The sequence below is a fragment of the Oryctolagus cuniculus genome, chromosome 3 (genome assembly GCF_964237555.1).
Source record: "Oryctolagus cuniculus chromosome 3, mOryCun1.1, whole genome shotgun sequence".
Taxonomy (NCBI): domain Eukaryota; kingdom Metazoa; phylum Chordata; class Mammalia; order Lagomorpha; family Leporidae; genus Oryctolagus; species Oryctolagus cuniculus.
In genome coordinates this window covers 80,500,827-80,515,802 of record NC_091434.1, presented here as the reverse complement: position 1 = coordinate 80,515,802, position 14,976 = coordinate 80,500,827, and the positions used below count along the sequence as shown (strand labels likewise).

The 14,976-nt window shown below is 42.5% G+C and overlaps 2 protein-coding genes and 1 long non-coding RNA gene across 9 annotated transcripts in view; 2 read left to right on the top strand and 1 right to left on the bottom strand.

Annotated features, from left to right (window-relative positions):
- Nucleotides 1-9,789, top strand: part of TANK (TRAF family member associated NFKB activator) — a 90,079-nt gene extending 80,290 nt beyond the window's left edge. For all 7 annotated transcript variants that reach the window (XR_011387282.1, XM_070070763.1, XM_008258661.4 and 4 more), the window contains 2 exons: nucleotides 4,943-5,523; nucleotides 8,929-9,789. Coding sequence is in view for 6 of the 7 variants with exons in the window: in XM_070070763.1 (XP_069926864.1) it covers nucleotides 4,943-5,523; nucleotides 8,929-9,105 (758 nt within the window). In the remaining variant the exon portion in view is untranslated. The remainder of the gene's footprint in view (nucleotides 1-4,942; nucleotides 5,524-8,928) is intronic.
- LOC103348764 (uncharacterized) lies at nucleotides 6,687-7,662 on the bottom strand. The gene is made up of 3 exons (XR_007920655.2): nucleotides 7,523-7,662; nucleotides 7,136-7,198; nucleotides 6,687-6,825 (listed from the first exon to the last, which is right to left on the bottom strand). It is a non-coding gene; the product is annotated as an uncharacterized lncRNA (long non-coding RNA).
- A 2,413-nt stretch (nucleotides 9,790-12,202) lies between the features above and the next one.
- Nucleotides 12,203-12,802, top strand: LOC138848870 (uncharacterized). The gene has a single exon (XM_070069880.1). The coding sequence runs from the start codon at nucleotides 12,203-12,205 to the stop codon at nucleotides 12,800-12,802; it is 600 nt and encodes a 199-aa protein (XP_069925981.1).
- The last annotated feature ends 2,174 nt before the right edge of the window (nucleotides 12,803-14,976 follow it).

Here is a 14,976-nt window from a genome sequence, read left to right as displayed (position 1 = left end):
CTAGGTCTGTAGCTTTGGAATTAACCACTCCATGTCCCAGTTTCTTCACATGAAAATGGGAATAATAACAACAGTGAGTAACTCGGGGTGATTTTGAGAATTATGTGAATGGATCCACATGCAGTGATTTCACAGTCCATGGCACAGGAAGTGCTGTTAATGTTAATAGTCCTTAGGCCGGCGCCATGGCTCAATAGGCTAATCCTCCGCCTGCGGCGCCAGCACACCGGGTTCTAGTCCTGGTCGGGGCGCCGGATTCTTTCCCGGTTGCCCCTCTTCCGGGCCAGCCCTCTGCTATGGCCCGGGAGTGCAGTGGAGGATGGCCCAGGTCCTTGGACCCTGCACCCCATGGGAGACCAGGAGAAGCTCCTGGTTTCAGATCAGTGCGATGCGCCGGCCACAGAGCGCCGGCCATTGGAGGGTGAAGCAACGGCAAAAGGAAGACCTTTCTCTCTCACTGTCCACTCTGCCTGTCAAAAATAAATAAATAAATAAATAAATAATAAATAAATAAATAAATAATGTTAATAGTCCTTGCCACTGGCCAGCGTGCGGCTCACTAGGCTAATCCTCTGCCTGCAGCACCGGCACCCTGGGTTCTAGTCCCCGTTGGGGTGCCGGATTCTGTCCCGGTTGCTCCTCTTCCAGTCCAGCTCTCTGCTGTGGCCCAGGAGTGCAGTGGAGGATGGCCCAAATGCTTGGGCACCTGTACCCGTGTGGGAGACCAGGAGGAAGCCAGAAGGAAGCGCCTAGCTCCTGGCTTCGGATCGGTGCAGTGCGCCAGCCGTAGCAGCCATTTGTGGGGTGAACCAACGGAAGGAAGACCTTTCTCTCTGTCTCTCTCTCTCTCACTGTCTAACTCTGCCTGTCAAAAAAAAAAATAGTCCTTGCCACTAGCAGTGGCAGCTGGTTCTTTAGCATTTGTCCTGCCCTCCTTTCCTTCCTGTCCTTTCCTGTCCTGTCTTTCCTTCTGAAGTGTTACAGGATTTTATTACCACATCAGTTCATTTTCTTGATATACTTATGATTAGCAAAAATTATCTGCAAAGGAAGTACTTTTTCCTAGAATTTCCTGCCACACTCAAGTCTCTTTTTCTTAAGGAAAAATGACTACTTGAAAGTTAATGGACTTGGGGCCAGCTCTGTGGTATAGTGGATAAAGCTGTCGTCTGCAGTGCTGGCATCCCATATGGGCACTGGTTCAAGTCCCAGCTACTTCATTTCCAATCCAGCTCCCTGCTAATGGCCTAGGAAAGCAGTGGAAGATGGCTCAAGTGCTTAGGCCCCTGCACCCACATGGGATACGCAGAAGAAGCTCCTGGTTTCAGATTGGCCCAGTTCTAGCCATTGTGGCCATGTGGGGAATGAACCAGTGGGTAGAAGCATCTCTCTCTCTCTCTCTCTCTCTCTCTCTCTCACTTTCTCTCTTTCCCTCTCCCCCTCTCTTCCTCCCCCTCAACCTCAGCCTTTCAAATAAGTAAATAATGTCTTTTTTTAAAAAAAAAAAGATTTGTTTATTTATTTGAAGGAGTTACACAGAGAGAGGGGAGGCAGAGAGAGAGAGAGAGAGAGAGAAAGAGGTCTTCCATCTGATGGTTTACTTCCCAATTGGCCACAATGGCCGGAACTGTGACGATCCAAAGCCAGGAGCCAGGAGCTTCTTCTGGGTCCCCCACGTGGGTGCAGAGGCCCAAGGAATTGGGCCATCTTCTACTGCTATCTCAGGCCATAGCAGAGAGCTGGATCACAAGTGGAGCAGCCTGTCTTGAACCAGCGTCCATATGGGATGTTGGCGCTTTAGGCCAGGGCATTAACCCTCTGTGCCACAGTGCCAGCCCCAGTAAATACTGTCTTTAAAAAATTCAAAAAAAAAAAAAAAAGGTAATGGACTTAAAGAACTTAAGAGGTCAAGGAAACCCAGCTAAATGGTTTGAACTTGGTCTCAATTACTTTATGACTCCTAGTCACAAACAGGTTATCTAGTAAATGTAGGTTATTATCCCAGATTCTATGGAAAATAGAATGTAGATACATTCAAAATTCATTTATTGAGGGCATAGAACATGTGCTAGACTCTGGGTAGAGTATCAGGGTAAGTAGGAAACAAAACCTTAATTTAGAACCTCAAAAATCTTAATGTAGTAGGAGGAAGAGAGATATACTTGGTAATATAGCATAGAGCATTCAGTCCCAGGGAACCCAAGAGTTAAGGCCAGATGACGTGTTATCTGAGTCAAGATATGAAGGACTAGTAAGAGTTAGACAAAAAGTAGTGGGAGGCAACACCTGAAGCAGTCTGCACAGCATGTGCAAAGGTCCAGAGACCAGATACTGTGACTGTTTTGGAGAATTATATAAACATTACCATAGCTGAACTGTGGGGTGAAGCAGGTATGGTAAAAGATGAGCATGGAGAGGGGACCAGGAGCTACTTACAAGGAGTTTTTTTTTTAGACAGGCAGAGTTAGACAGTGAGAGAGACAGAGAGAAAGGTCTTCCTTCCATTGTTTCACTCCCCAAATGGCTGCTACAGCCGATGCCCTGCGCCAATCCAAAGGCAGGAGCCAGGCACTTCCTCCTGGTCTCCCATGCAGGTGCAGGGCCCAAGCACTTGGGCCATCCTCCACTGCACTCCTGGGCCACAGCAGAGAGCTGGACTGGAAGAGGAGCAGCCAGGACAGAATCCGGCGCCCCAACAGGGACTAGAACCCAGAGTGCCGGTGCCGCAGGTGGAGGATTAGCCTAGTGAGCCGTGGCGCCGGCCCAGATATTTAATTTAGAGTAACCCCTATGAGGAGGAGGGCTGAAGGGGAAGTCGCAAAATAGAGAACAGATTGGATATGAGATGAATTCAGAGGCAAGAAAGCAAAGAGAGAATAATATGGACTTAAAAAAAAAAGGCAAGAGGTATTAGAGGATGAACCAAAGAAGTTGGTTGCATGTACTACACATATGCAAACAGAAAATATCTTATGTTGGAACATACTGTGGCAATGTGTCATGAGACTACAAAAACCAAAGGAATATAAAGGAAATGACATTTTTTAAGTACCTTTAACTCAGACAGACATTGTACAAAGTGATCTGAACACCCTGTCTACTTAAACCTGCATCATTAATAAAGTTTCTATTTGTGAGTATACAGCTTCACTGAAGATGATCTTTTTTATTTTTTTTTTAATTTTTTATTTTTTGACAGGCAGAGTGGACAGTGAGAGAGAGAGAGAGAGAGAGAGAGAGAAAGGTCTTCCTTTTTGCCATTGGTTCACCCTCCAATGGCTGCCGCGGCCGGTGCACTGCACTGATCCGATGGCAGGAGCCAGGTGCTTCTCCTGGTGTCCCATGCGGGTGCAGGGCCCAAGCACTTGGGCCATCCTCCACTGCACTCCCTGGCCACAGCAGAGAGCTGGCCCGGAAGAGGGGCAACCGGGACAGAATCCGGTGCCCCGACTGGGACTAGAACCCGGTGTGCCGGCGCCACAAGGCGGAGGATTAGCCTAGTGAGCTGTGGCGCTGGCCAGATGATCTTTTTTAAATGCTAAATTTTAATTTTTTACCATTAATCCAAGGAATGAGTATATATATTTGTATGTATATATAAAATCAACTTCACTGCCTTCTTGAAATGACAGTGTAGAGAATAGTTTAGCTTTTGATACAGGTGTCTCAAAATCATCAGGAAAGAGTCCTTTGATCATTGCCTTTTGTTTTGGTCCTGCACTAGACAGAGTGGATTCTGAGTTCTCTCTGCTTTTGTTTTCTTGTCACTTCCCATGCATCTTGTTGGTATCTGTATCTGCCTTTAACAAATAATATCCCCATTAGTTTTTTGTTTCAAACCATCTATGAACTATGGAAACATCACCAAGCTTGTAAAAATAAACCTAAGATGAGTCTGGGAGCAGAATTTATAGGAAGATACTTCAGAAAGTTTGTGGAAATGTTATTACAAAATAAATATGCATGAGTTTCAACATTTTTGCACCAAAAAGGATTGCCTTTTAATTCCATTTCCCGTTAACTTTTTATGGTACCTGCATGTATTTATGGAGCCTGTAGTTCTACTTCCTCAGAGGCTCTTCTGAATTGCTTTCTAGCTCTTGGCTTTGGCAATGTCCTAGAAAGCTAAATTTGCTGGGTAAGTGGCTTCTAGGTAAATGAGCTACAGAGACCCCACTATCTACCTGATACCTACCTGTTGTCTTTGGAGGTCACAGATAGTCACATACAGTTGACTTAGCATGCATCCCTGAGTTCCATTGTTCTTCTGTCTCCACTGTTTTCCTTCTCCCCAACCTTCAACCTTCATGCACACACACCCCACCCCCGCTCCCTCACAGGGATTACTGAGAGTTGACAGCGGCTGAACTGTTAGAGATACATGAGTATATACGGATTTCAAAACAATGTCTTTGTGCTAAAATAAACTTAATGTCTAGTTCCAGTTTTCCATGAACTTTTTGAAGTACCTCATGCTTAGTTACATAGTGATATTGGGGGTGGGAGGAGGGATAAATTATCTAATTCCTGTGGTAAATAGCAAATGACCTAATTTATAAGACTTTTCCCTTTTAACATTTATTTATCTAACTAAGCTCACAGTTGCAGCTTCCATTACTGACAAAATGTTTTAATGTATACACTATAAGCAAATGTTTTTTAAGTGTGGAGCAGTGTAACTGTGAACAAGATGCAAAGCTTTACAGAAAAGACCAAAGAGACAACGTATTTAAACTACAGTTAATCAGCTACATCCCAGCTCATCCGCTGGAGACTGTTAATATTCCTGGGTAAGATGATAATGAATATAAAAATCGCTGTTGTCTTTGGTTGCTATAAAAACCAGTAGAAAAAATAATACTCATCTGTCCAAAGCTGATTGAACAGATTTTTAAGAATGATTTGAATACAACTTTCCCTTTTATGTTCATTTTCCCTGTAGAAACACAGTGTTCTGTGCCTATACAGTGTACGGATAAAACAGATAAACAAGAAGCGCTGTTTAAGCCTCGGGCTAAAGATGATATAAATAGAGGTACACCATGCGTCACATCCGTCACACCAAGAGGACTGGGCAGAGATGAGGAAGACACCTCTTTTGAATCACTTTCTAAATTCAATGTCAAGTTTCCTCCTATGGACAATGACTCTACTTTCTTGCATAGCACTCCAGAGCTACTCAACATCCTTGGTCCTGCCACATCTGAGGCAGTATGCCAGGACAAATTTAACATGGAGCTCAGAGACAACCCAGGAAACTTTGTTGAAAAAGAAGAAACTTCATTTGAAATTCAGGGAATTGACCCCATAGCTTCAGCTATACAAAACCTTAAAACAACTGACAAAACGAAAACCTCAGCTCTTGTAAACACTTGTATCAGGACAAGTCTGGATAGAGCTGCGTGTTTGCCACCTGGAGACCATAATGCTTTATATGTAAATACATTCCCACTTCAGGACTCGTCTGATGCACCTTTTCCCTCACTCGATTCCCCAGGAAAAGCTATCCGAGGACCACAGCAGGTAACTGTTTTACATTAACAAATACATTATTATGTGTGAACACACATTTTGCCATCCGTGCACAGATATGCATCTCTTTTGGGTTACTGGACCTTCTTTTTAAACTAGTGACTAGCCAAAGTTAAGGCTTTTGATAAAACATGCAAATCCTATAATAAGAGACCTGAAATTATGAAAGACAAATATGATAAATCTCTGTTATAAAGCACCTTAAAATTTATGGCAGATTTTAAAATACATGTCAGTCTTATCTATATCTATCATGGTGTCACTTTCCTAGTCCCTTATTCAAAGCTCAGTATGATAATAGAATTGTTTATTAAATTTAATAATGTGAAACATGTTTTTTATGAAAATTTTATGTATATAATACTCTTTATAAGAATACGATCTAATGTAAGTAAAAAATTGTGTTTTCCTGCTTATCAAATAAGTGAGTTGTCTTTCAGCTAATACTTCTATTACATTCTCGGTTACATTGTCTTTATATCTGCAGGGTTTAGTTTTGGTTTTGCTTGCTAATCTGCTACTGAATAGGCAGTCTAATATATTTTTGAATAATACCAGCATATGTTTGATTTCAGTCAAATATTTAACATTTCTAAAGCTCCCAGACTGCTTACACTCCCCAGCCTACTTCTACCCTCCCGTTTAGATTGAGGTTCTATTGTAGAGTAAAAATTATTCTGTTTAGTGCTCAAAGGCAAGTGAAGAATATGAATTGTTAGAATAAACAGAAGTGTATGAAAGTACAGATTGTTGTAATTGTCTATATACGTTGCAAACATTTGTTTGATTTTTCTATGCTTTGAGATGCACAATTTACACAAAACCAAAAAAAATTGATTAATACCCTTTAGCTTTAAATATTCTTATAGGTTGCAGACTTTTAAATCAGCATGCAAAAGAAGCAATAGCCAAGCTGTGGTATATTTTAATAATGAGAAAAAACTAGGCATTACTGACAATAATTATAAACTCAGTTATATTCTACATTGTCTTTATTTTATAGCATAGTCTTCGGTTATAGTTGCTACTAAATGAAACAAATTTAACAGTTCCATTTATTGCAAGTAGAATTCCTGTGGAGCTGTAAAGTCCATCCATTCTAATATTTGTTACTTTTTTCTCTTTTATACTTGCTTGTTCTTTACTAGTTAGTCTGTGCATTCATGTTTCAGTAGATGGCACCCTGCATTGTACATTTGCTTTCTGTACTACAGCAAGGGAAACAGCTGGTATGTGATTACAACTTGATGGAACAGTATTCAGCTTAAAAACTGCAGGAGAATTGGTGTTGAGCTGTCACAAGACATGGGGCATAAGGTTAGATAATTGATATTTTGGCAGAAAAAGCAAAGAAATTAGTTTTGAAGGCTATGTTACAGTTCAGGATTAAAAGGATATATCTTTAAAAAGGGCTTTTAAGAACATTTTGCTATGTAAAATGTATTAATAAAGCTGGTATGATAAATACAAAATTCCTGAGTTGTTCATAGTAACAAAGAAGTGAAATTTTGAATACATATTTCAAGTTTTTGCTTTATATCAATAATTACTACTAAATACTTCTTTTATACATTCTAGTATCAGAACAGAGATATCAACTTACTTTTGTTCTATATGATTTTTTTTTCTTAATTGCTGACTCAGTGATTGGGGTTCCAACTAAATTCTGTAAAGAGAGAAAATCTGAATTAACAGCTCCTAAGAGAGGATTGCAAGTGGAAGAATGGCTTATGAAATTTAAAAGCTAAACTGTTTCTGCCTTTGAGTTAATTTCTTATTAGTTAATGGATCTTAATAAGAATTATCTTTAATAATGTTTTATACATAACCATATCAAGTTCCCATTAAAGTGGTTTCTACTTTTTTGTTTAAACTGCAAACAGTAAAATTTGAATCTAGTTAATTCTAACTTAGGCTTTTGTTTATATACTCATACTTACTGCTTTTCTGTATCATGAAAGAAAAATTGTTCTAAACAAAATTATCTTACCCCAATTTTTTAACACTTAAGTGTTATTATTTTTATGATAAAATTGCTGCTTCAGACAGAGGAACTGAGCCAGTAACCAGTAAGTCCTGTGTACTGAAATTTGTATCTCAGTGCCTCTACAGACTTTATATATTTATACCAGCTGTACACAGATGTCCAGTAAAATGTTTTCAAGAAGACAATGATGTCACAAAGGCCAGATTCTTCAATTAGTAATATACCATTTATGTAAATGATAGGTTAACTAGAATGCAGCAAGTTAAGGGAATGAAAATTAACATTGTGTCAGGTGCAGAACTAGGCTGTTTTCTTTAAGTACACATTATTATAAAGTGAGCTCTTTAAGTTGACTTTATCAGGTGACTCTCTTCAAAGTATCAGAATTCAGCTATGTCAGGACAGTACACTTATGTCAAGGTAAGAAAGAAAAATGTTTAAATCATTGGATTTACACAATTGAAAAAATCAGGTATTTTCCAGTCAACAAACATTTATTGAGCACCTAATATTAAACTCCATGCTATTTCTTGTCTTTCTAGATTTTTTTTAAATAAGAAGATAAGTGTAGTTATTTAGATGGGTCTTTGTGCTCGTTATAATGGAAATGGTTCTATTAAATTATAATTTTCCTTAGTTCTTTAAGTAGGCAAAATTTGATGAGTTTCATTTTGTTCAGCCATATTAAAGAGTAATAAGGCCAAACTATTTTCTACAAAATGATTCAAACAATGCATGTGATATTAAATGTCATTGAACGATTAAATAGTTGAAACTTCAAAAGCAAAAAGAACTAATTAAATTTTAGAAGCGTAAAAGAAAAATTTTCTAAAACTTAAAATAATACTGATTCATATGTGATTATTCAGTGTGTATTTGCTTTTAAATTGCAGTGAAGTTGAAATTACTTTTCATGGGTGGGGAAAAAAAAGAAATCACTTTTCATTGTCTGCACACACACACAGACACACACCTACACACATCCTAATGTACCATATATTTAAAAAGGCCCTATTAGTTAAGATTTCTATTGTAAAGTAGAAATTAATTTAATTTAAAAGTCTAAAGAACTGACTGTTGTTCCAAAACTACTACTGTTGTGGTAAGTGGGCATTAAAAATTGCTGGTGCTAAAACTGCAGTATTCTTAAAATATGTAAAGATAAAATGCACAAGTGTGTGTGTCAAACGAATTTTTAATCAAAGTTCAGTTGTGCCCTTTATAGGGGAAAAAAAAGAATTGAGTCATGTCCTCAAGCTGGTTCTGTGGAAAAGTGTTTTGCTTTAATAATAGTGAATTTCATATATTGCTCATAAATAACTCGTTCAAAAAACTGAATTTGAAATTAAATGCAAGTTGATTTTAAACACAAATAACAGAAGATGTCTTTGTTTATCTGTTTCCTGCAGCCTATTTGGAAGCCCTTTCCTAATCAAGACAGTGACTTAGTGGTACTAAGTGGCACAGACTCAGAACTGCATATACCTCGCGTATGTGAATTCTGTCAAGCAGTTTTCCCACCATCCATTACATCCAGGGGGGATTTCCTCCGGCATCTTAATTCACACTTTAATGGGGAGACTTAAGACACATTTGAAAACAAACATATCAAGTTCTATGAGATGGTTTTGGGTTTTGTAATACTATAAATACTTGACTGTAAACTAAATTCGAGATCATTTATAGAAAAATTTAGTGTCACAGCTATTTGAATTTTTTTCTAGACTTATTTTGTAACTTTTATTATCTTATAAAAGATCATTGCATATAAAACTGTAATTCATTGTATTCATGTTTACAGTTTTATTGTTATAATTCAAAATTACATGTGACTTAAAGAGCTATATAATTATAATTTAAATTTGTTTCAACTCTCTAAGCTTACTGCTTGGATTTCTATTGAAATCATTGAATTAAGTGATCTGAAATGTTTATAGGGTTTTGTTTTTTCATTATAAAGTTTAGATTATTTATGCTATAGGTGATGTTCTTTTTGAATAACCTATAATAGAGAATGAGAGACAATATAAATGTCTGAGTAATTGCCAAACCTAAGACAGTTGTTTACTCAGTGATAAAATCACTGGTAGAATTATTTAAACACTTTAGTTTTTTAAATAATATACATGGTTTTAATTTGTACTGTGTGTGTAGCTACATTCTGAAATGAATTAATTATTAAAAGAGTTACTTATGTTGTGGTCATTAGTGTGTTCTTTGTCTGAGTAAAACAAAATTAAATAAATTATGTTTTGGACAAATTTATAAAATTCATGTTTTCTTTCCAGTAACCGATTTGCAGAGTGATGGCCAGATCAGGTGACATTTATTACAATTAGGGTGTCACTTAGAATTTTAAAATTATTTTTCAAACCAAACTTTCTAAAGACACATTTATTTTTAATGGGAGCAAATCTAAAACCCTGTAAGGACTATCCATATTTATTAATTTAGACTAGAACTGTTCACAACCTTGTTGGGAAATTTGTTATTCATTGTTAGCAGCCTGATTGATGGCCACTGGAAGACATTTCAGAAAACTGCAGAATTTATTTAAAATGAGACTTCCCTTTGGCGTTTTTTCCCCTTTGATTCTTGCCTTTTAGGTTTCTTAGCCCCTGATTTCTAAAAATGTTTGAGGCATGGCTCTCGTTTTATGAAGTAAACATTGATTTGCAACTCTCAAACAGAAATGTAAGCCTTCTTGGAGCGAGTCTCTGAAGCTGGAGGGTTGGGGATGGGAGAATATGAGCAGGCTCCTGTGTCACACAGTGGAAGACCCTAACTCGCGGAGGAACGAGAGTGGTGCCCGCACTTCTCCAGGGACCAGGCACATCACATTGACATGCTCCTGGACAGGGGGCCAGCAGTTACTAGGTGTTCTCTGAAGGGTTCTAAGGCATGTGCATCTTCTGTTGCCACTGGGGCTGAATGGAAATGCCCCTGGACAACCATCCAGGTCTCTTCCCTTCATCCCAGCCTCCTAGCTCACTCCTGCACACATCCGATATTATAAAAACACAAACTCCCCAGCGTGTACCAGCCAGAATATACTGCAGTACCTGTCTCGTGAAAGGGAATGCTTTTTCCCTCTCCTTTCCTACACGGGGAGAAGAGTCCCTCACACTCTTTGGGGTCTACTCGCAGAAAGTGACTCAAATGGAAGAGGAACGCTGACCCCTCTTCTCCAGGCCACCCTGTCCCCCACCTCTACCACTTTTAGCAGAAGCAGGGAGCTCGTTTCGTTGGGGTTCCAACTTCTGGAAGCCAGAAACCTTCTTGGGCCACAGGAGAGGCGGCCTGGTGAGCAGGCCGCCATCCCGAGCTGCAGAGGTGGCGCTGGCCACGGCTGGAAAGGTGGAGTGGGCAGCCGCCAGGTCTCTCCCTCTTGTCTCTCTCCCTCTGGTCTGGGTCGTGCAGGGGCTGCCTCTTGGCATCTGCTAAGCGTGGCCGGGTAAGAACAGCTCCCAGGTAAAAAAGCTGCACACGCAAAACGCTGAGTCTGAGAAAACCACCCCCGCCGAGGCGAGGCAGTTGTGAGCGGGATGCCTGAGAAGTGGGAGGTGAATGTCCTCGGGAGGACCCTCCCGGTGCAGCTTTCCCCGGAGGCTGAGGCTGCTGCCAGCGGGGACATCTGCTTTCTTACGCTCCAGCCTGGCTCACCCCGCCCCCTCAGCCCGGGTTGCGTGGTTATTTTACCAACACGGGGAGAGGGAGAGCTCGAGGAGGTAGCAAAGGGCTGGGTGGGAGCTCAGGAGGCTCTCTTCCCATCCCCAACCCCCCACGCCCACGTCCCCTCCTTTCTCCTGCACATCTTTTAACCTTCAAGGTACAGACTTTATAAATAGGCAACCATAACGCGTGTCCGCTGGCTCCCAGGCCCCCGCCCCGGGCTCGCTGCAGCTCACAGGTGCGGGGCCCGGCCTTGTCCGCACCGGGCGGGGGTCGGGCCAGGGTTCCGTGGCGCTATGGGTACAGGGGCCGGCGCCGCGCGCCCAACCCGTGGCGCCTTCCCTCCCGGGCTGCTGCCTCGACAGCTGCTTGTAGCTACAGTAATTAGACTGTCAGTGCTTGTTAGAGGAGAGAGGGGGAAAACACGCTTCTGACAGCAGATTCCGAGACTCCCCAGTTCGTTAATTTTTAAGAGATCTTTAAAGCATTAATTGAGGTCTCCCCCAACTCTTTCCTGCCGTCCCTCTCCCCAACTCCTCCCTTCCCAAAAATAATCTGTAGGAGAAGAGAAGTCGTTCTGCGCGGAAGCTGTGTTACCCTCAAGGCTGCGGCCCGCCCCCCGCTCGCGCACACAGCCTCGTTTGCATATACAGAGAGAGGCACACACGTACACGCAGGAGGTTAACTCCGCGAGGGACTCTTCCAAATAGGCACCGGGATTGCATTTAAAATAATAGTAATAAATAAATAAATCAACTAGGAAGGGACGGGGCGGGGGGGGGGGGAGGGAAGCAGAAGTCGGGAAGAAAAGAGAAAAGCAGCAGGCTGATTACGAGGTGTCAAAACTGCCAGGAGCAAGAAGGTGATAGCAATCAGGGGTGAGAAGAGTGCGGCATTCGTGCGGGGCAACTAATTATCCGTCTCATTTGAGAAGAGCAGCATTTGAGGCAGCAGCGTTCGCCTGCTGAACGGTGACAGATTGGCGCGGAGGAGAGGGGAGGTGTTAAAACAATGGAGCCGGGCGCGCGAGCGCTGCTGCATGCTAATCAGCCCTCCCTCCGCCTGCCTGCCGCGCTCCCTCCTTCCTCCCGGCCTCCCTCCTCCGCGCTGCCTCCTCCCGCCTGCGGCGCTCCCTCCTTTCCAGCGGGCCGGCCGCCGCCGCCGCCCGCTTCCCGCTCCCTCGCTTTCCCGCGCGCCCTTCCCGCCGCTGGCGAGTGGAACCTAGCGCCGCAGCCGCGTCCCTCGGCTGGGCCCGCACGGTCCCTCCGCCGGCCCGCCCGAGCGCAGCCGGACACTGGCGGTCCCGGGGACCCGGGCCTGCGCCCAGCGCCCCGCGGCCTCGGGTCCACCCACGGCTTCTTGGGAGAGGCGGAGGAGCCTGCACCCACGCCCACTCGCTTTTTGGTTTTGGTAGTGACTCGAATTCAAGAAGGCCGAGGACAGCCAGGGGCGAGAAGAAAGTCGGGGCCTGGGACCAAAGCACGGCCCCTGGACGGCTTCAGCTGTCCCCGGAGGCCTCCGGCCGGCCCAGCGCTCCCTGGAGCGGCCGCGCCTCGCTGCCCTGCGGGGAGCGTGCGAGGTCAGCCGCCATCAAAGCTTCCCGCGTTGTGACCCCTCGGGTCCCCGCACCCTGCCTCCCCAGCAGAACCTCATGCACACGATTGAATCTGCACGGGGGAGTCACAAAAAGAGCCTTAGCGTCCTCTGTGCGTCTGAGGCCTGGCCTCCTGACCCCAAGGTAGAACGAGGGCCCAGCGGGCCCGGAGGTTGGCCGTGAGACCGCCCGGCCAGAGAAGAGCCCTCAGAGGGGCGGCCGCCCACCCCCGCAGCCGAGGCTGTGGCACCGCCGGGGGCCAGGAGGTGTCGGCGAGCGCCGCTCCCTGCTCTGGCCTGGAAGACCCTAGCCACGAACACCAGCGCCGTGGCTGGCCCGCGACATACTGCACCGGAACTCGGGTCTCTGCTGAAACAGGTCTTCCATACCTGTTTGAGGCAGGCCGGGCCCCCAAGGCTTCCAGATAACTCCCCCTAACTTCTGAGCGTAACAGCTGAGTGGTGAACTTAAAATACACTTTTTCCCCCTAGCGTGAAAACATTTATACGAATACAGGTTTACATAATGTAATCCTAGAGATGAAAAACCATTGACGGTTTTAATGGCTTAAGCGGGAGAAAACAGGACACAGCTACAGAGAACCGGTAGAACTGGGGCCGAACGCGAAAGCGACCTCTTCTGCGTCTCCCGCTCTTAGCTAACCAGGTGTCTAAATTAACATCATAAAACTGCTTCCCTGAAGCCGCTGAAGAAAAAACGAAAGTGGCTGGAAGATAATGATAATCTATGCGGTATAATTTTTTTCCCTGCTGACCCTTACTTACCTCTGTATAACTTTACACACACAATTGCTCCGTTTAAAAAACATGTGAAGGTTTGATAAAGCTCAGTCATCTATACACTACGACTTCATTTACATTCTTTCTATCCTTCTGTTTGTAAATTTCATTAACAAAAATAAAATGATTTGAGGAAATCCTGGTATTTTTATATCACCTTTGCTCCTAGTCATGAAAAACTACTAACCACAAGCACACAGTGAATCGTTTTTCCTTTTAGAATGTTCCCAGCCATTCCGTTACAGTAGCTGAATGTAAAATTGATAGGCTCTAGTAAAATGATACAAAATGCTGAAGAGTTTTTTAATTGAAAAGTCTTAAAAGTTATATAAAAGACTTAGTGTTAATAAATGTCAATACATTTTTGTTTCTACCCTTTGGAAAACCATTAAATTGGCTTTTGTGCTTAGCATAGCACAGACTTTTAGGTGGTAGAGTATTAGTTGGCATTTGGAAATTTCCCTGAAGTCTAAATATGTAGCAACCTATGTAAGAACAAAAAAATTTTAACTTTGTATTAATGTAAACTTGGAAATACAAATGATCCATCAGCATCACAATTAAGCAATGTATTAACTATTCATGGACCTTTTCTTCATTAACCAGAGAAATAGTGTATCTCTCTGAAGGCATAAACTTAGGGAGTTCAAATAAATTCAGCTCAATTTCATGTTTTGTTCTGATACCTAATCAAATTCTTCATCTTCCAACAACTTGGTTTTGATTAATTTAGTGTAGTTTTTCCTCAGTCTGCAAATCTCACAAATTCGCATGACTCTTAATGGCATATTTATAGATAAGTTTTTATTTGCACATAAGGACAAAAAGGTGAAGTGAAATTTGGTCCCAATGGAAACCTGTTAGGTTCCCTGAACATATGGCTCCTTGGGCTGTTACTTCCTTTTTGAGATCATTTTCCAAGGTTTTTAATATATACATCAATTTGACACCGGTTATAAAGGAACTATATTGGCTTTGAAGATGCCTCCACCTGGGGCATATCTCTTAATAACAAACCATGTAGTCAGGTGTACCTTTGGATTTACAGGTTTCCAGTCCCCAAGAACAGGGCATAATTTGAAACCAGTCAGAACTGACAAATGATTTACACTGTCTTTGAAATTAGGTAGCTCTTTGGATTTTCAGAATGTCACAATGATTTGATTAATGCAGTTTAGGGGGTGACTGCCTAAAACTCTTGTGCAAAATGCTGTGCATTTGCAATCCACAGGATTACAATGATTTCTCTCAGTAGATACAAGTAAGTGATATAAGTCTCATTTGTTGAAAGTGTGTGGTGCCAGCTTAAGACTTAAGGGGAAAATCGCAGCACTTTGGAAAAGATGTAAATGTTCAATTGGTAAAAAGGGGGGAAAATTGTGCTAAAACAT